Consider the following 23,904-nt stretch of genomic DNA (forward strand, 5'->3'; position numbering starts at 1 on the left):
GGGGGGAGGGTTAAGCTATTGCAGGTTTTTGTAATTATAATATATATAGTACCTCGTAGATACCTATAGATACCTATAGATGTATTTCAGGTTGAGCATATCTCAATTTTAATATACCTCAGTTCACGGTTAAATAGGCGTGAGTGTACTACCTAAATAACTCGACCTAAATAGGTAACCACAAGTCATGGATGGGATTTACTCTTGGTATATTTTTTAACGTAGTTTTAAGTTTTTAACTACTTACTCTCTAAACTTTTTTGACATCTTCAAAAACAATGTCTGAGATATTCGTCAGATTCAATTGAGTATATACCTAAGCTACACACATACAATTGATTTTAAGATATTATTTCTAAATTCTAGCCATATGCCTGACAATTGAATGCATGCTTGTATCTGATCCACCCGAGTAACCAATGGCAACCATTTATATACAAAAAAAAAATAATAATACTCAAGTCTGCTATTACTTTTATAATCTGCAACCAATAGCAACCATTAATGTACAAAAAAAAGTATCAATTTCCACCCTGAATGTTATCTTGATCCCCGTTTGATCATCTCTTTAAAATATGAATATCGGAAAATCTTTCCTTATTGAAGATCATTCTAGGAACCACTATTCCAAATTTCAAGTCTGTACGTTTTGTAGTTTTTGAGATTTGGCGATGAATGAATAGGTAGTATTTGATTTATATACATAATGCTCACACCTCTTTTTCCCTTTCACACTAATCAATTTATTCAAATTCTCATTTTTAGAATTTTTAAATTCACTCAAACAAAATGTTTTCAAATTCTTGAATTTTTTTTTATTATCTAAAGAGGGTACTGTGGCGATATAAACTTCTGTTTTTCAAATAAGAACCCTCTTTTTTTACTGTAAATCATTCATTCGGTGGATAATTTTTTTGAAAAAAGATATGTACACAGTTCGGAATTTGAATGAGTTCCTTAGTTATTAAAATGTTTGTATCAAGGTTTATATACCTTAAAAATAAACTTACAAAAATATTAAATAGACACAAAATTGGATCTAGTATTTATTATACTTTGGTCATTTTTACAAATTATTAATATTTATGAATAACATTGTCAAAACTCCATAGCCCCCATATCTTTTAAACCCATTACCATGGACCTTTCATTTTTAGAACATAAAGTTAAATAACTCAAAAACTACTTGTACGAATTAAGATTTTATATAGTCAGATTTTTTTATAAAAATTACTCTCTCAATAATTTACAGTTTAAAAGGGAGGTTCTCATTTGAAAAACAAAAGTTCGATCTCCACAGGACACTTCTTAGAAGGTACAACAAATCACAAGAATTTAAAAATATGCTCTTAATTATGTATTGTAAAATTCCAAAAATCAGGTTTCGAATAACTGCATTATTGAAAAAAAAGGGGCTATCAAACTTGGTTAAACACCCTTTATAATATATATAACGAATTATTTAATATTCACTACTACATTTTTTGTAGTTTTTATTACAAATAAGCAATTTTTTATTAAGTATATATTTACACATTTTGAACTATAAAAATATAACTATCATACATAAATATTATATATATATATATATTACATAGTGGTTATACGCAGCGAATATCGAAGAGTTTGATGATGGGTTAGGTTGGTGATTCGTGGGGTGTGATGGGGAATGTATTATATACATTGAACGGAAATAGTGAACACGCAAAAAACGAATGAGAATTTTGCAATAGTCACTTATACATTTACCCATCCACACCAGTCAAACACGTGCACACTTCGTACGCGATCACAACCCTCACCGGGACCGATGCACATCGTCGTCTCAAAATATTATTTTTGTATACCTATACACTATAAAAATCGTTCAACCACGTACGAACGTTCGAACGGAATTTAGTTTTCACGATTTTTATATAATACGATATGAATATAAATATTCACCTATGCCTAAACAATATAATATATAAATACATAATATGTATTTATCACATATAACAAGTAAAAGGTTAGGTTGTGTATATTTATATGTACAAGTATCAAATATGATTTTAGAAATTGCAATTTGACAAAATGTGTGAAACGTTACTTTTTTTATATAAAGACTCCAGTATATGAGTCTCCTTCGAAATACAAAGGCGCCGTTAGGTGGGATTAAAATATCCTTTACGAACAGTGATAATGAACAAAAAAATTATACTTTAACTTCATTCATAATATAATCTTATGACGGTTGGCAAATATGCACACCTTTGTGCTTGTGATTTATTTGCGGAGATATCTCGAGTTTCTTGTGCAGATAGTAATATACTAATATAACAACCGATAATTCTTCTTTACTTTAAAAGATAATACTCATCTGAACCAAAGTTGCATTGCCGTAATTGATTTTATTTTGCCAATCGGCAGGTTGTACACTTGTCGTACTACCATATTATGTCTATTTGTTGTTACAACTATCAGTTTAAATGAAAATATTTTTGCACGAACATTCCAAAAAAAATTCTCATTCATTTTAATCTCGTTTACTTTCCTAGTATTCTTAACAAATTTTATTGCTAATAAAAGAAAGGGGTATAAAAAATTGTTTTATATAGGGCTTTTTCTGATAAAAAGTATTCACATAAATGCAAAGAAAAAACATTAAAACTTTAAACGATTATATTTTGAAGCCAAACAACTTTCAAAATTTCAATGTTTTTTTTTCAGATACTAAAATAATAATGGATTACAATGTACTTACCGAAAGTAGAAAAAAATATGGACATACTTAAATGTATAAAAATTAAAATAATAATACAAACAACAAGTAATAAAATAAATATATGAATGAATTTAATGTATTATTCCAAATTCCAATACATTCCAAAATGTTTCGAATTTCATATTATTTGCAGTACAAATTTAGAAAAACAATTTAATAATTCTATGTTCATTGTTCATATTATCAAGCATTTGGAATTTACTAAATTCCATACAGTTTTAAGGGTTGAATTCCTTCGATAGAAAGCAATACTCATCAGATTTAATGAAATCGTAAAACACATTACCTATTACAAATGTTTTTAATTTATATGTATCTAAAAAAAGAATAATAAGAATTGATGATATGGTATTTTTGAGTAAGGACGTTTGGTACTGTATTAATGGAACAGAAAAATAATTATATATAAACAAAATAATTGTTTTGTATATTAGTAGTTTATATTGATTTTTAATAACAACACTTTAAAATGTTAAATTTGATATATTATACTTCTTAAGTTCTTTAAGACTGATCAGATTATAAAACAACACTGTGTAAATAATTGTGCAATTTAATTATTAAAAATTAATTTTTTTTTTCTTGTAATACTTCATTACAGTTTTGGTCTCCAAGGGTATTTGGCCGACGAATAGGAAAATTATTATCCTAAGGTCATATTTTAATACTGATACTATTTCATGTATAATAATAATAATAATAATAATTAAAACTGATACTATTCCATGTATAATAATAATAATAAAATAATTACATCACGTCATGATGTTTAAAAATTTAAATTTCTCTAATGTTAGAATGTATAATATACTTTAAACTTGAACGAAAATAATAAAGTGAATGTATGAGAATAAATTGTACACCAACAAATTATGATAATGCGGCTCATCTAGCTGTGTTGGCGTCAAAAATGTAAATTAAAATAGCTACCTATTAAGATATTTAGATTAGTTATTGTGCATTTCAAATAACTGCATACAATGTATTCCATTTTAATATGCAACTTATCATAATTTCATATAAATTCTTTGTCCGATAAGTATGATTGTATTCATTAATAGTTATATCTTATACGCCTTTTATACTGTATTTGCTTGTTTGAGAAGGTTTAATTCTAAATGTAATTTTTATCATTCAATTATTCACGACAATGAAGTAGTGAAGATAATAAAGTAGTTGGTCATAAAACTAGTACCTGCAGTTGACATTTACCTATCAATGGTTTGACAGTAGGCCGTGTTTTGAACTGTAAACAAGAAAGCAATTAGCGGTGTTTTCTACTAGCCTAACTTACTATGTACACACTGACGATGATTGGCCAATTTGAACTAGAGAACTAGAATAACACACTGTACAGCTACACCTTCTATAATCGGATGGCATGAGAAGTCTTAGAAAAAAAAACTTTTCAAAAATAATATGGGTTCATTGAATATTGTCTTGTCTTGTCTTGTCTTGTCTTGTCTTGTCTTGTCTTGTCCACCACATGTTAAAACAATGACAACTATTTTATGGAGAGTATATATTTCCATCAAATGTTGACAAAACACGTCGACCGCGATGATTGTCTGCAGCTGCAGCTTAAGGGCGAGTTTGTTGTTTATCTTTTGATATTATTTTCTTCGGGGAGAGGAAAATGGGTTATATCATACGAATCATTCGGGAATAATAACGGGAGCTCCCGTCAAACAATAGACAAATAAAACACGTGACGGATACCGTTTTTTGAGTAAATCCACATACACAGTACGACAGCGAGCGTACAAAGTGTTTGGACGTGATAAAACACAACCGCAAACGGTCGGCAATGGGTTTTTATGGACGAGCCATCAATGTCGAAATGAAAATAGAACGGAAAGACATCGACGGCGACTGCAGTTACATTGGACGTGCGGTATAGGCGATGAAGGGGATGTGCAGCACTGCCACCGCTGCCCGCATTAAAGACGAAATGGGACGTTTTCGTAAAACCGGTGTTTCAGGGCGGAAACGTGCCGGAGTTCATCGGGGGGTGTGGAGGGAGATGCGAGAGTTAGGGGTGGGTGGTTAGGGTAAAAAAGAGACGGCTTGGGGCCATAGATATAATATAAATGGCACACGGACGATGACGACGAAACGGTGTTGGAACAAAGATTGTACCGTGGGGCCGTAAGCGACGGCGGTGGCAGAAGCCCGTTGGGAATCTGTCGGAAACTATAAAGAACCCGTTGTAACAGCCATTTATATATATATTATTTTTGCTACGATTTTTTTATATGGTTTATTTTTCTTCGTCTCCTCTTTTTATATTTTGTTACTTAACGGCTGTGACCCGAATTATTCACAACGACCGTTTTACACATTATTATATAATATTTTATATATAAAAAATTGACAAAAGAAGACTAAAATGAAAATATTAAGTGTAATCGAGAATCCTCATGCCCAATCTAGTCGTTTCGCAGTAATGCAGGATACTCTGCAATGGAAATGGGACATAATATAGTCATAAAGGCACTTATCTTTTTATGTAATATAAAATGTGTGAAATCAGAAAGTAAGGGTATATACTGATATTTGCCTTCAGAAGAGAGAATTATTGTGCATTTCTAGCCAATAACGTTAATTTTCTTATAAAATAGAGAAAAAATATGTTAGCAAACTTACGATTTTTAAGTTGTTTTTTTTAGCGTCAAATCTGACATGTAGTCAAATATTTCATACGTGGTCGATTTATTTGTGGATTAAAATATCAATGCTGATTAACCGTCTTAAGTTTCTAAATATACAATTAATCTGATAATTTATCTAGTCAAACATAATATAATAGTAGGCAATAACGTTTAAGTCGTCGTTTTTGTTTGGATATAATTGTGAGTGAAATCGAATTGAAATGAAACACATTTATAAAAGAATCAAATTTGTAACTACAAAAATTATCATATGATAATATGTATATACCTGAAAGTAATTCTCATTATTTTTAACAAGCTAACTTTAGAATACATTTATAATGACTTGGATGAAAGTTAATTAATAATTAATAATACAACCTTTGTATTTAAAAGATATAAACGATCTGTACCATAGGGCAAAATAAAGTATCTGAGAAGTGAATAGTACTACCTTTAAATTATAATTATGACTAAACATTGATGGACAATTTTTTTAGTTGAAAATAGCTCTTAAGAATTTAAAATTATTTGCCTTGGTTTAAAACGCATTTTATATAATATATAATTCTATTATCACAACATGGAAGTACTTAGTATATTTTATTCGCTTAAACGAATTAGAATAGTACCTACCTAATTATTAACGATATTTGAGATCTCTCTAAAAAAAATAGGCAATGATAAAGATAAACAAAAAAGCCAGTTACTTTAGATGACATTGTAAAGGTTGCTACTCATTGTTCTCTCATTGTTTCGAAATAATATTGGTCCAGAGAATGAATGGATTTTCCTCTTCGTGTGTAAATCCGATTCTATTTTTTATAATTGTCAAGAGTACCTTCATACACTTCATTTTCTTTTAAAATACTTACAAAAAAGCAACTTCCGGGAAAAACGGAAAGTTCGTGTGTAAATTGTTATTATTAAAAAAAACTCCAGAAGAGGCGAACTCCATTAAAAATGGAAGCATATGAAACAGTAGGTACTCATACTCAAAATGGTCATTTGTTGACTATAGTAAAGTACTTCGCGTAAATGACAAATGTGTAAGTGTGATACAGAGTGTGATATGTAGCTTAATACAGATATCGTAACTATAAATTGTTTAGGCTTATAATATTACGAGTATACAAACATTGTACTACGCAAGAGACGTGACATATAATACAAGAAATTCTGATTAATTTTACACCAACTTATTATAGGTAGGTATAATATAGGTATGTATTATCTGAATATTAAATTCACGCGAGATTTAAATAAATAAATAATGACATCGAAAACTAATTCCAAACGAATTTCCTTAGTTAGACGCTTAATTGAAATTTCACCAGCGTTCACCGAACCTTTAATTAACAAGAAAAAAAAACAACCAGTCAAATATTATAATTAAATTAATGAATTTGCACGTAATGAATAACCAAATATGTGATGTTTAATTTCCACGGCATACAAAATTTCATGCATAATTACTTTGCAGTTAGTCACAGAATGTGGAAAAAAATAACTGAAAAAAAGAAACTAGCAAATTAAAAACAAATATTTATAAAAATAAAAGGGGAGATGAGGTACTTCAGAAGTAGGTAAAAAACCAACAACACGAACGGAATATTCGAGTTTCGTGTTCCATTTGCTTAATTACTTGGATGTAATTTTATTAATGATTTTTTTTCAAACTAGCACCGATCCACCACGTCATATGGTTTCTTCATTATCGGTAGAGTTTATTTTTATAATTTTTTTTCAGCTGTTTTAAACTGAGTATACGTAAACATAAATGTAGTTGGTCAAACATATGTTTCACACACGTACATTTCCTCACCATCAACACAACTCTACTTGGCACCACCTCCACCGCTAACGCCTCCATATCGATATAATATTAAATATTATGGCCACACCGTCCACTATACATACACCGAACCGAAATAACGGAAAGTTTTTAGCATTTGTTTCAATGAAAAGCAAAACAACAATAAAATCCAGTGGAACTCCGAAAAAGTATGCGAATTAATGACACCGTCAGTGTGATATTATAAAACCATTTTGCCGAGAGTTGTATTTAGTCATGGCGATGGGCTTCGAAGGGAAAAGTTTTAAGTGTGCAAAACGAACTGTTTTGACTAATCCGATAATTGCGCATGACCCCGAAAAAGCGGGGAACGGGATACTAAACCTGATGGAATATGGAACATAACAGCAATAATATTTTTGTTAGACAAATTATCATAATATATTCTTTTTTTTACCATGTGCCAATCGTTCACGTCAATATAGCGTAAAACTTGTGTTGTGTGTGTGATTGTGTGAAAAAAAATAAAAATTCATCCCGCCCGTTGTCCGACCCGTACAAATTAACTAACTATGCGGATCGAGAATATGTTTTGACATTTCGGTATATCAAATTATTTTTTGTGTTAAGTGGAAAATCATGCACCACTGGTGTACACGTCATAATGATTAGTTAAACATCAACAAAAAATATTGGGCAATATTATACTGTTATGAATGTAATTAATGTATTATTAAATAACGAAACAGCAACCCTGCAGTGTTCGTATTTACATTATTATCCAGTGATTAATGACTTTTAATAAAGAACGTAAACAATAATAATAAATAAAATACTAAATAAAAGAAAATGTATTCTATTTTAAAATAGAAAAACAAGCATTTTTTTTGACAAAAAATGGTTGGTTTTTGATAAATTTCCCGAGGCCTAATAGCCTAAATATCTAATTATGATCAACAATTTCATAAATCTTATGATATAGGTAAATAGGTAGCTTATTAATTGTTTTTACGACTTACACTCTTTCCGACGATAGAACAATCTGCGGACCGATGAAAATCGGTTCTTCTACACATCTCCACCGATACGTCTTTCTGTTACACGTGGAACCGGTCTCGAGTTGGGACAAAGTATAATTCAAATAAAATTAATTCAACTAAACTAAAAAGTTTATTAAAAAAACTATTGGATCGTGGTCTTTGGAACTTAGAGTATATTTTACATGTATCAGGCTTACTGTTATAGTAGTGGGTACGTTATATAAGTTTGTCGTCTTTTTGAAAATGCCTTAAAGTCCCAACTCTAATTGATGAAGTTGTATCACAGCATACACCATTAAATATACCGTTCTTGATCGACTTGATCAAAGTAGAAACTTTGCTAATACAAATGTTTTGTTTAGTATGCTAGGAATAAACCAAAATATCGTTATATATACAGTACATTAACATCTTATTACTATTGTCTGCGCCTACTTTAAACGTAAGATACACCTTGAACTGAATTTAATTGACATAACGCAGTCCCGAAAACTGTGTGAGTAAACTCTATTTTAAGTTCAATATACAGCTTCTCTCGGCATCATCCAAGTATGTATACAAACAGTTTTACATTTGGTAAATTTTTAAAAATGTTGTCACTTATTATTAAATTTAAAAATTAACCATTTAAATCCAATGATGATAAATAAATTTAACATCAAAAAATATTTCCAAACGCAAAATTCAGAAAACGTATTATTAAATAATTAGCTGATATTGTGTGATACCTGGAAAAAAAACTTTGGAACTTTTCTAAGAAAATAATATTTTTGGTAGTACGAGTAGTATAATATAACATAACTACGTACATAAAAATGATTTAATGTATTTCTTTTCTTAAAATCTGCGTCTAAACCTATCTCTTTTATATTTCATTCAATATTTTTCTGTTCATTTATAAATACATGATATATATTCATCTATAGACTTTAAGGCTAGTCAAGTGATATTATGCAAAAGTGAAACTAATAAGTTTCTTTTATAATATAACGATAAACCCTGTACCAATGCAGTTTATAACTTTCATTATAAAACTATTTTAGGGTGTTGGCGTGTTTTAGTTGAATACAAAACAAGTAATGAGGGTGTTAAATAATTACATTGGTATTAAAATTAATTAATTAAGTCCATTTGACGTAAACCATCAATTAAAAATTTAAAAGGCAAAGTAAATGCATTATTATTTTTGATAAAATTATACAATGAACTTCAATATTGTTGAAAAAAGTTAATACTTGGCATTTAGAGAAATGAAAAAACCTTCAAGTCTTTAATAACATTCTATCTAGAATAGCTATCAATATTTAAAATGTACCTATGTCACATCGCATGTTGGTGCATTATTTGCGTGTCACAAATATAAATCAATATAAATATTAACGTATTGACAATACTTGCTTACACTATCAGATAAAATTGTTTTTTTAATATCATACCTATTTTTACTGTAAACATAAATTAAATAATTATTGTTTAATCGGATTATAAGTATAGTATAATAATTATACATGGCGTACATGAATGAACGAATGAAAAAATCAGAGTTGTGAATTTCGTCCATAATTTCAAATAATTGTCACCGCTACTATTTTTATTAACTTAAAAAAAAACAAAATCAATTTTGTCAGAAAGTGATGTTATGTAAGTATTCCAGTTATCCTTCACTTTATTTCCTCTTTTATTTTTAAAAGTACGAAAAAGATCCGATAAATAAATAGAACCTAACCTAACCTAACTAGAAACCACCCTTACTATTTAATATTGAATCATTTTTTTCTGCTAGGCACTAGAAACTAAAAAAAAACCCACATGTATAATGCATATAACTATACATTCATTGGAGCGTTCACAATCTAAAATATATTAATAAATCATTACAAATATGTTAGTCAGTTCATATTTTTGGTATTTAGATGTTAAAGGTGTTCATAAACTATGGTATATTATTAGAATAAACATGGGCCAGGAATATTTAATTATTACGTTTATGAGAAAAAATCATAATACCTATATGTATTTAAAATTATTTTTGACATTATTTTATTTGTATATTATATTACAAATGAAAATAATACGTTTAAGTAATAAAAACGCGTTTGATCATTATAAAGTTCGATTATTATTATTTACACACATATTAACATAACGACATTATAATGCTTTCAAAGGTAAAAATTAGAGTAATAAAGAGGTATAATTTAATGAAAAGACGATGCTGCAATGTATAAAATTCGTTATCGGGACTCACTCATCTGCAACGAGCGTGTTTATAATTAATAATTATACACATCGTAAGCATGTCATAATCGATAAACAAAAAACGGTTTTACATGATAATTATTATAGTGGAAGTGCATGAAATCTAAACACAAAAAGTAACCAGCACGAAAGTATGGTACAAACTATTTAAATATATACCATATTATACCGAGTTTAAGTACAGTAGGAGGTACACTACAGGTACCAGGTAGTTCTGTCACTATCGGAGGGCGAGGAGCAAAAGTGTGAAACGAGGTCTGTAATACAATAATAATTACAGTATTTATTTCACTCTCAAACAGCAGCTGGCCGCACGTGAACTCGTTCGTGTACATTTTTACGTACCTATATCCTGTAAACATCAGGATGTACACAAGAGCATTTAGGGACGTAAAACAAAAATGTTTCCGCTTGTCGTTGTTATTATTACTAATATTTTGCCGAACAACAGAGAGGGGGGGACGTCATCGTCAGATCGAGATGGGCATGAAAAATATTCGTTAGTCAGACCGTTTTCCGACAATCCGACAACCGACCCCCTTTCCACGCCCATCCCTCGTGCCGGTTGCACGTAAAAAAAAATAAAAAATACTCGCGAGTATATATGAACACGCAATATCTCGGTCTCATTTGCGTGCGACACGCCATAAAAATACGAACAACAATAATAATAGTAATAAAACGAGTTGTAATCGTCTGTACCTACGGTTTTCCCGGGTCTCACAGTAGTATAGTGCCCCAAATAATGTGGCCTAGGCTTCCGGGTCTTTTTTGAAGGATATATACCTATGCGTACGTAACATAAGAACGAGCAAATTACAGGGGATTTCCCCGGAGTATTGTTTTTTTCGGGGGCATCCAGTGTACCCCCACCCCCCACCAACACCATGGCATCATATTATATTTACCTTTTTTCGTCGCTCGCTCTGCAAAAAAAGAAAAAACATCATCTCAACCGCTCACCCCACTATCATTCGGAAAATAACTATGTGCTCTCACCGGTGCAGGCTACAAATCAGCCACAGTGGAACGGATGGGACGTTTTATTATTCCATAGTAACGCGGTGAGTGGGTGCCGGGTGGGTTGAATTAAGTTCTATAGTTATTCCCTGGGAGACCCTTGTTCCAAAGTTCCGACGCCCGGCGTACGGCCCTCCTGCAAACAGCAATTGAATTGAAATATTCATCTAGTAGATACGCGACACATACATATAATATTATCGAACTGATATTATGTAAGTATCTATTATAATGACAAGGGCAACAACACCGTGACCACGAAAGATTTAAATACAATAATAATTTATTATGTAAGTATGTTCTTAAATATTTTCAAAACCGATCAGTTTGTTTTATGGTCCGGAAGTCGGTGTGGAGTATTGAAAACGCAACTCTGCGAGCGAGGGAACCTAAAGCCGTACATAATAATGAAAGAGGTAGCCAGGTAGGTGGCCTTAAGTGACATGCGTAAGTATGGCATTTAAGTACAGTCTAATGTAAGCGCTGTAAGCTGCAGGGATAATGGCCAATGGGTATGAGGGGGACAATACACAAGTAAGATATCTCAGATATACAATAGATTACAACTTTTATAGATAGGTATTAAAAATATAAAACAATATCTTATTTTTCTATTATGTACCTAAGTTATTTCATATTTCAGTTCCAACGTCGTGGAAAATTGTTTGACTTTGGTACTTCCAGTAATAGTATAATAATTATCAGCCGTATAGTAACACGTGAATTTCTGTTGCCTTCTACGTACCTCTCTGCACGCGGTTCTCACAACCGTCACGTAAGTTTTTCACGCTCGATTCTTTTTACCGGTCACGTAGAGCTCACCGGAATTCGAGACCGTTTTCTAAGGTCGTCGGATGCCCCCCCCCCCTCCCACATTCCACGGACTTCCGAGTTAACCATTAACAGAGTACCTAGCTATAATAATATATAGTTTACAAGAGGAATTCCGAGAAGTTCGGACCCCGTACAGGGCTCAGCTGCAGCGGCAGTGCTCTAATGAAACAGCAGCTGGCCGGCATAGCGTAATGACTGCCACCGAGAATTAATGAAGATTGGCGGACGGCATTCGGATTCGGGACATTTATTAGCGTCTGTTACGATTTATAATGTTGTAAAAATGACGATTGTTCTGCTGTTGTATAAAATATCAATTTGAGTGACCGAACTTACAGATAAAAACGTGTCTGAAATAATTCCATTATATATTATGTTTAAAATGCATTTAAGACATACGTGAAATTGATTTAATGATGGATGCCAATAATTAACAGTAATAATAAATAAATACGTTCTCGATTAAAATTTAAAATATTACCAACAAACCGACTCCTAAGAATGTATTTTTTTAAATGATATAATATTTTAATTTACAAAACAATAGGTACGCTGAATGCCAATACTTTGTTTTATAGTATGAGAAAGTTGCTGTCCAGTAACAAAACTCAATACAAAAAACTAATTTATGTTGAAACGTAATCATAAAACATAATTACCGTGTTATATTATCGAATATATTATGCAAATGAAATAATAAATTATAGTTCAACTTCACTTAATCAACTATTATATGTATACATATTTTACTATACGTATGCTCACAAGTAACAATTCATTTTAAATGAGCAGCACTAGTAATGTTTTAAACAAACTGACGTTTGATATGGGTTCTGTAAGTTTCAGTTTAGATACTTGACGACGAATGGTCCGCAGTAACGTATAATAGGTCACTATAGTTTACTGTAAATTGTTATATTAATATGAATACCTAGCATTAACCAAGCTCCGTCTAAGTTAGTAACTTTCAGTCAAAAGATACAATATTCACAGACTATTATAAAATATAAAGCCTTATTTAACAAACTTACTTTTATATAAAAACAAAATCGTGTTACTGTAGTAAAAGTTTTTTTTTCTAATCATAGGACTATAATAAAAATAATCGTTTTGAATATAAAAATCACAAAAAATTTTTTACGAATATCCATCATTATTAATTTATATTTGCTAATGTTTTGAATTGAGACCGAAAAAACTATTACTTAAACGTATTAAACACTATTTTGTTCATCAATCATCATAATATAGTATTATTTATATCGCCGTACAGCAAAATGCAATATAAATTATTTAATTATTATCAGAATTTGCATTCAACTAAGTAAAAAGTTTTAAATTATTTTGAGATAAATTATGTTATACAATACTTGCATGACAATAAAAAGAAAAATTACTTAATTTCGGTAAATTGACCATTTTATGGAAATAAATAATCATTATTTTAATGTTACTCTATATAAGTAAAGTTTATAGTCAAGTTAAGTTATATTTACAAGTTTAGATTACGTGGTAATTAATATCGTACGTGGTCAAAATTGATATTACCTATTACAGGATATTATTACTGCGATCCTTCGTATTAAATTCTGGCTATTAGATTACCTAACATGTGGTACAACTGTTCAAGATAATCTAAATATTATATATATAATAGTTATACACACACTGTGCACGATTTCTGCAAGCTTAGGTGCCCGTTGATCAAATTGTCAATCCATTAACGTCCAAAACATTACTTGGTCAGTCTCGTCAGTACGATTAAAATATCCGAATGCAGCGCAATATAATATTTTACTGGATGATCATTCCGTTATAATTTTTCAACACGAGGTCCTCGTGCATTTGCATAATTAATTGTATAAAATTAACGTTATTAATGATAATGATAAAAATGAAAACGTTGTTTTCATTTAAAAATATGAATTTTTCAAATTAAAACTTTTGCATTTCCGTAAAAAATGCTGCGAAAGCATTGTGATGGTGAACACTGTGTAAAACGATTTACTCATTTATTATTTCGATTAAACAATTTGATGATGATTAATTGTACATATTTTTTAGTACATCATTTTCGACTTTATAATATAATAAATACTGACCGGTGGTATACGATAATATATTATTTATAAACGACCTTAAAAATAATGGTAACTCTAACCATAGACAGAGCACGGGTAGGAGGGCTAAGGGGGCCTTAAACCCTCATACAATTTCCGAGCCCCTCAAAACAAATTTTCCAAGTAGGCAAGGGTTTGTTATTAGTTATTACTTATAAATATGATTCTATTTTAGTATATTTTTAAAGTCATTAGTTTTATACCATCCCGTCCGGGAAATAAAAAAAATATATGAATAAAGCACATTGTTCATTTATTGTAGTAATAGAAATATTATTTTTCATCTTTTATAATAACATGTTAGTGTATTTTTTCTCTTTATTGCATGCCAGGTATTATTAAATATGATGCAGGGTTCAAATATATATTTTAAATCATATATATTAAAGAAAAAAAGACTCACTTAAATGAATCTAAATCACCACTTGTAACCATAAAACAGTTACAAAAACAACCTTAACCCCATAAATAAGCCATGGATATGTTACGTACTTTACCTAGAGTGTTAAGTGTAATTTTATTTTTATTTCTTCATTTTGATGTATTGTATTTTGGTCGACACGAAGATTAACTATTTCATAAACACATATTGAAATTAAATTGTTCCCGATGTTTAATGTAAAATATTAAAATGCCATTCTTGCAGTTTCTTTCTTTCTTGCAATCATAAAACTGTACTTAACCACGTGTTGTATACCCAGTACGGTTAACCACTGATGTACGAGAGACCTACAACACGAGGGTTTCGCGAATCGTCCCGCAGTTTCTGTTTCCGTTTTTTCCTCGACATGTATGACGTTTTTACGATGTTCGTTTTTTACTGTATTTATTACATTTAAGACGTACTACATTCAATACGTTTATATCACATATATATATATATATAATATTATACAGTGTAGATTCATATAATATATTATTATGTGTTGTACTCACACGGTGAAGTGGTACACGAAGCATTTCCACCCGGATGGCCTTTCTAAAAAATTGTACACCTTTCCCTGAAACGTCGCCCCGGCTCGTCGGTGCTCCTTGCACATGTAGCGGTTTTCCCAGGACGATCCCGTCCTCTCGGCAGCGACCACCGTTCTCGGGTCCACGACACCTGAACAAAACACACGAAAACGTTAAATGTTTGGATCCGAAGTCTTGCGCCGCACATGATCCATTCTACGTAGCTAAGATAAAGACTTCACATCGCTGCAGTTATGTTATTGCTACGCTGCTAATACAATATTGCATGTATATATTATTTCTATCGCGTCTACGGCAGCGTATATTAATTAAAGTCTACTGGCTATTAAATTGCATACAGCACAAATATAGGTAATATTATAACGCTATAGGCGGTTACTCGTGCTAAAATTATGGTCACTTGCATATTTATTAGGTCACAGACAGAAAGTTTATGCTTAATAATATTCAATATGATTATTACTCGTGTTGTGCACACGGCAATCTTGTTAATTGTATAGTATATAGGTACTTGAATACTTACACACACACACAAAATCGTATCTTGGAATACTAACCTTATACATAGATTAAAGGTATAATATTTTATGTATTTATACTATATTATTATTATTTATTTATTCAACAAATGTATCGACGTACAGTTAAACAGTAATTATTAATAATTATAATTTATTTTGTACATGATATAAGCTCAATAAACAAGACATACCTATTCAGAATTGAATATGCTTTAATTTTTGACATTTAATACATATGTTATAATATGGGATGATCCTATCTACAATTATAGTTGTTCTTACCAACTTGAATCGTATCAATACAATTTAAAATTTAAATAATCAAAAGAAAAAAAGCATTTGAAATATATAATTTTTTTAATTTATTTATAGATACTCTTAGATATACTTAAAACAACTTTTTTTTAGTATTTGAATAAATCATAATTTGTATGTTATTTAGTGTAAGTATTCTATATACATGTTATTTTTAATAAGACTGCATTCATATGGTATAGGTTTAGGTAGTTTGGACGGTAGATAGGTAGGTAGGTAAGTACTTATGAGCAGAACTTCAATTTATATCAGCGGGATAATGTATTTACAATGATGATGATGAATATAGACTTATTATAATATAGGTATACGGTGACTCATTAAGCATGCTTAAACTTTTTTTCTTCAATAATAAAGTTATTCAAAATTTAATTCTTGGGATTTTTAAATATACTTTAAGTCCATATTTTCAAATTCTTGAGATTTTTTTGTACTTTAAAAATTATTTAGAAGAAAATTTATCTGAACACTTTGGCATATCAATGTCATTATTTGAAAGAGTAATTTTATAAGTTTTTTAACTTTATTTAAGAAGAATCAGGTCTAGGATATATATTAACCTATTTTATATTCTTGTATAACCAATTTTAAGAACTATAATAGTATTATCCTTAATATAAACATTTTAATAACTGAAAAACTACCCGTTTGAATTTTAAGCTAAATACAAAATGTAATAAAAAATGTTCTGCTAAATAATTTTCAGTAAAATTTAAGGTTTCTCATTTTAAAATCACAAGTTTCTATTGCCACAGGACACTGCTTAAAAAGTAAAAAAAATTCAATAACTTAAAAAAATGGTCTTTAGGTAGATAAATTTAAAAATTCAAAAAATCAGAATTTGAATAAATACGTTATTGATAGAAATATTGGGAGTTCACCATGTAGTGTAAATCATCCTGTACATAAAAATTGTACAACTATGTGAAGCTACTACTACTCACATAACAACATATTATGTTATGAAGTACGTTTATTGCGTGATAACATCGTATAGGCATGACGGTACAGCACATAAATACGCGATATATATGTGCGCAATGCATACTTAAGTATACATCATAATTCATGACGTTTTTTTAAACTATTTTATAAAAGCATTAAGGGCGAATAAAACTTTTACCGGATAAAATATGATGTTGATGTACCTACGACATACTTGTGTTTAAATTATTTGTAATTTCTTTTACAGTGATCGAAAATCGAGTATAACTAATTATGCGTTACAGAAATACATTAACATCAATCAATTGTTGAAGCATTCAATGGTCTCAGGAGGGAATAGGTACCGTACGTGTATGCTGTACTGCAACCCTGCAGTGGACACACTCTGCAGGCATCTCGAGCCAATGTGAACATTTACTGATGTTTAATATTGACTAACAGTCTACTCGGGACCACTGACGAGAACCCGGAGAACGATCGATTTATGTTTGTTTCGTCCGTATAATAATGACATTAATTGATAACAATATCTTATTCTAGGTTAATTGTACCGTATCGGCATTGAACGCAATTCGTTTGAAATATTTCTTCCATTGGAATACCTCTTGAACCACATACGGTCTGTACAAGTAGGTATGACGTAAGTATAAAAATTAAATAAAGTATAACCATTACCGAATAAGCATAATAACAAAGCATATCGTGATACATGTACATTAAAAAAAATTAACTACTTTCCCATAATATCTGAACGTCCAATGAACAAAAAGAAAGAAAGTAATGTAAAGATAATATCTATTGTTTATGCTGGTATATATATAAACATAGTGTCTCATCGTGTTTGTCCTCACATATACCTCCACCAACTCAAAAAATATGCACTCCTTCACCCGTTTCCTGCCGAAAACATTACAACTTACAAGACTATTTAAATACTAAATGGAAATTATTTATTCAACTTTTAAAATATTTACATAAATTAGCTATGACGTATAAGTTCGCTATCTAAAATTAAAATTTAAAAATAAAAGTGATAACATCATTATTTTATATATATAAATATTGAATTTAGACAAAGCAAAAAAAAATACTACCTACAAGTTTTTATAATCGTTGCAGCTCTCTTCACAGTAACAATTTTCCAAAATTAATTTTCAAAAATATAAATTATGAAAAACTTAATGGCCGTTAGGTCAAATACTTGTGAGACACCCGATAACATACTAGTTATTAAACGTACTCATCATCGGAATATACGCTGAACATTGTGGAAATTTACTACATAAAACAACGAATCATATAATTTAATTTCCAGATAATATGCATAGATTTGTAGAAAACAATGTATTGTGTAAAGCTTATGGTAATATAGCCCGTGCTTATGTAAATCGAAATATTCAAAATCGCATGTTCTGGTAGATTACTGTTATCACGGTTGGGTAGATAAAAGGAAATTAATTTATTTGTTATCCATATTCAATTGATTAGAATTACGATCTACTGATTAATTAAAATGTGTCCTTTTTGCCATATACATTACACATACGGACACGCGTAATCCGCAAATTTTAGCGTTCTGTTCTCTACATAATTACATTTTTTAAATTATCTTCATGACGGTATTATAATATTTGAAAGTGCGTGTTTCTTACTCGTAAAACAAATTAACCAACCTGCAATAGATATTAAGTATAATATTATAATTTATCATTAAAACCGAACGTTTTCCAGTTAAATAAGTATTGGTCTATTTAAATTAGCTAGGTCGTACATGTATTGGCATCGCGGCAGTGTAATGCGAAAACTGTTTACTGACATTGATTTATCTGTCACAAGTAATTAATACTTAGAAAACCTACAGTAAGACTAGACGTAGTATAACACACATACAACAACTACCTATAGTTTATATAATTCTAACACACGTTCCCTTGAAACTAATTTACATGAGTTCACTGATAACGATTTGCGTAATTTAGATTATATTTTATATAATATTATACGTAAATTATAAATGTAGATGACAGGGTTTCACTTGTTTGGATTTACATTTCCGTCTCGGACCATCGAAAGAAATACTTATTAAAGTGTTAATAAAATAAAAACCAACTATTGATCGACACGAAACACGGAAAGTAAAAGCATTTCTATGCATGACATCATAGATCGATTGCAATTAAAACGAAAATGTTCATAATAACGTTTACCGTGCCACTTTCACAAACTCATTGGAAATGTGCACGTAAACGCAACAATAATATTCGAATAACCGAATAACGTTGTCAACGATCGATATTAAATAACCTGCACACGCTGTACCCATACTATAGACAAGTACAATAATATGATTTTGCGTATCGAGTAAATCTCCGATCTTCCTGCTTAAGACGACTATGGCAAACAATGCGCACTCGCTGGCGCGTGACAGGAAATTGAAAGGTTCGCGAGGATAATACAAGGTGTATTGCACTCGGAGCTGGTCCCTTCGTAGAACATCGTCTACCCTCATACCTGCCGTGGTTCGAGTGGTAGGTGGCAGTAAAGTTTAAATCCTGTTTCGAGGGTCACACCACCTATATATTGCAAGTAAGGGCGACGACGATGTCTGCAAGCATGCTGTCCAAATAAACGAAATTCGACAATATTGTTTTAATTGAAAATATTGAACAAACGGCAATGCATTTACTATATATTGTACTCGTCATACTGACTATGATTCGTCATTTGTCGATAAATACGTTAGTGCGAAGACCGAGAACAATAACTAGGCAAAGAATACAATTACTTTATTATGTGCTATACATGGGAGTGCGACAAATCGTAACACATATTGGTACGAATTATGATTATTAGCGGAGCACGTCGGTAAAAACGGTGTTTGTTGACATTTTTCCTCTATACCTAAACGAATTATTGAAAATACATAAACACTTCAAAGTCGTATTTAAAATGGATTTTATATTTATGAAAATGTTGCCGTAATGTTGAACGTTTAGAATACTGTTTCTGATGCTAGAATAAGTATAATATTCTATATTTGCTTAGCAAAATATAGACAAAATACTGTTTCTTTACAACAGCATTAAGTTCCAGACTTCAATCGAAACCCTAAGCTATTGTGTGTCACCATGAACTACGCCATCTAACAAAAGTTTTGGGAAATCTAAGCTTTCGTGGTTTTCCGGTAGATTGCACTTATATTCATAAACAAAAGTTTTTCTTATCGAAATAATATTAAATAAGAACCAAATATTAACTCATTGGTTCAATATTACTAATAAATACAATAATAATATTCAGGATTGAATCATTTTAAATATCATGTTCTAACACAATACCTATACTACCTGGATATTTAAAAAATACTCAAGAAAAATAAATTAAATGTTTATTAAATAAGTAGAATTAATTCTTTAAATAGAAAAATACAAACGAAAAATCATTAAAATTAATAAATTTTTTAATAAAAATACAGTGAAGTCAACGATTTACATTTTGAAAAATGAAACTGTATATTTTGGTTTTATTTTTATTTTGAGTATTGACTACGATTTATTAGAAAATAATTGAATACTATAGTTGGGTTCATTTAAATGAATTACATTTAAATTATACTTAAGCACACCACACATATTATGTTCTATTAAATCATAAATTACATTATCTACATATATTTAAAAAAATGAAAGTATATCAACCTCCTAACAATGGTCAAAAGTTAAAAATATACACATATTATTTGAATTCTCTATAATAATATGATATATAATCATTAAAGGGTTTAATAAATATATTTATTTTTTGAAATCAATTCATTTTGTATAACACAAACTACATCTGAGTTTTGATAAACCATTTTACAATGATATACGCATTTTTGAACAATTTAATGTTTGCGCAATACTAAAAGCACCATCTGGTTGAATAATTTGGCAAAATTCACATTTTTTTTGTATTTTTCAATACATATGAATATGTGACCACTCTAAATTCACCTGTGTAGCAAATTATTAAATTAAACGTCATAATACGGTGGTACACTTATAATTGATGTGCATTTTAAAACCTAAATGCTGTAAGTTAAAAATTGAACTGATCTACGTCGTATACTATAGTCGGGACTAAAAAATACAAAGGAAACAGTTTTTAACAAACAATTAATATGAAAGTTGAAACTATAAAACATAAATCATTAACGCGTACTTACGATTAATTGTTACAACGGATAGGTATAACTGCATATTATTATTATGTTTTTGCAAGCTCGCCGCATAATAACCAAGCGAATTCGTGCACCAGACGACAATTTTAGGTAATTTAACAGCATTGCAAAATCAACAATATTATTTACATTATACCGTGTCGTGTAAAACACACGACAAGACCCATATCGGCCCGACTTGAGACTTGTGCTCAAAACGCTCCCCGCGGGTCCAGTTCAATTGCATAGTTGACATAACGTCTAGACATCGAATTTCCCTGAACCTCTTACACGTTTAATTGGTGAAAATCTTACAAGCGTATGCCTTACAAGTGTAATGTATATAATGATATAATAATATATTATTATAAGACCGTATCATCTTTATTCCTTTATTTTTTTCACCGACCGCGAAACCTCACGAATTTTGCGGAGTTAGGCCGCGAGCGGGATTTTAACTAATCGCCATATACGTAGTCGGGTATTAAAGTGTAAACGTCTGTTCCAATAACGGACACACGTCATAATATACGTACAGTCGTACAACTAGCCAGTGTTTTCAAGTTACATGCTGCTAAAAAGTGTCCAAATTATATTCTATGACATAACCATTGTGGGCCATATATAGTATTTTAATATCAATAAATAATTAGTTCTTAAATTGTATAACTTGAAAAAACAACTGTTATATTTTTTTGTAAACTTAAACCTATAAATTGGCCTTTTCAATTTTATTTTAAGTTAGTACAAAAAATTTTTAACAAATGAATTAATATAATATAATACTTCATTCATACACAGTTAGAGACAACCCATTTAATGCGTCTGAATATTTATTTTTATCATAACGGAACTTAGAGGCCATAGTTAAGTATAATAAACGTGGTATGTGCAACCCGAAACCCACAGGTATAATCGTGTGACCACGTTGTATGCCCCCTAAAAATCTCTCACTTCCAAACGGCTGTTTCAAAAGGGCAATGGGTTCAGTCAGCAGACGTTTGTAATCCGCTTACGGCCAATTTTCCTTTTGATTCGTTTCACTAATTCAATTACGACCAATTATACGGTAAAGTAAGGGGGGAGGCAGCAGGTGAATTGTCATGTGATTGTCGTTTCGATATTGCAGACATCACTACGCCGTCAGAAAAAAACCAAAACGTTCTAGATACCTGTTTTGTCGATCCTTCGGATACAAGAAAAACAAATTAGAAAACCATTGGCGATAATCCACTGTGTTGTTGACCAGACGAGAATGAAGAGATATCAATAATGAATACAATCGATCTTGTTTATTTTCAAGTTCAAAATAATATGATAATTGAGAAAAATCTCGATTTTTCGTAAAAAGTCGTTGCGTCGGTTGGTTAGGTTAGTGAAAAGAGGGAGAGATTATACTATTAAATGTATACATTATTGTAGGTTTCATAATGAACAAATTAAATGATTTAAATCGACTCATCACCCACGTCCCTACACTGATCTTATATAGGTGCTCGTAATTTGAAGTTTTCTACTGAAGAGAAGAACGCGAAATTAATGCAAATATATATTGAGTGTAATAAAACAGATAATTCGTTCACTTAAATTATTTATTACCTACGTTATAATATTATATTTATGTATTTTATAGACATATTCTAATTAGTAGGTACTTTCATTTTCAAAGTGAATTATTGTTTATTGATCACTGCGTAACACTTCTGAAATGGTTGTTTATGTTTTTTATAAAAAAAAAAGGTATTGGCCGCACCTAAGACAGTATTTCAACGTAAACATAAAATATATGTATTCCATTAATGTTGTATTGGTCTGAGATGGAAAACTAAGGTAAAATGTAAAAAAAAATACTAACATTTATTAATAAATAAGAAAAGAAAAAATAATTTGATACATATGAATAAAAAAATACAGAAATCCAGAATTTCGTTATTTTAAATTTTAAATTGTGATTACTGCCACCAGCAAGTGGCGGTGCTTTAGTAAATAAATTCATTTTTGTATGTTTTATCAAACAAATATTATTTAAGAAAACTTTGAAACAACATAATATATAGGACGTCAAAAAAGTCTTAACATATAAAACAGCAATACATTCTACCTAAAAGAGGTGGGAAAATGGGTACCGCCCTGCTGTACAGTTTTAGGAGTCAAGTGGGTCACTATTATGGATGTGTTATATTTGAATTCAATGATATAAAATCATTGTACATGAAAAACGATTCTAAACAAAGACCGTCTGTCAGCCTATATTGCTTAGGATATTTAATGATATTATTGGTATTAAAGTAAGTAATTCATTTTATTGAAAATGTCATTGTGTGTATAGAACATAGTAATAAACTTTAAAAGTTTCAAGTACTGACGAATAATGTTTTCAAATTACAACAAAGTAATTGAAATTGTTTGTCTTAGTTTAAATATCTACTTTTGTCCAAATTTTAGCTTAAAATATCTTATCAAA

General features: G+C 30.2%; 1 protein-coding gene across 2 annotated transcripts in view; it reads right to left on the reverse strand.

Moving 5' to 3' along the window:
• LOC111027791 (potassium voltage-gated channel subfamily KQT member 1) overlaps positions 1–23,904 on the reverse strand; it is a 234,949-nt gene that overhangs the window by 125,631 nt on the left and 85,414 nt on the right. For both annotated transcript variants that reach the window (XM_022306223.1, XM_022306222.1), the window contains one exon: positions 15,420–15,588. In XM_022306223.1, coding sequence (XP_022161915.1) covers positions 15,420–15,588 — 169 coding nt within the window. The remainder of the gene's footprint in view (positions 1–15,419; positions 15,589–23,904) is intronic.

Source organism: Myzus persicae, unplaced genomic scaffold (assembly GCF_001856785.1).
Source record: "Myzus persicae strain clone G006 unplaced genomic scaffold, MPER_G0061.0, whole genome shotgun sequence".
NCBI classification, from domain to species: Eukaryota; Metazoa; Arthropoda; class Insecta; order Hemiptera; family Aphididae; genus Myzus; species Myzus persicae.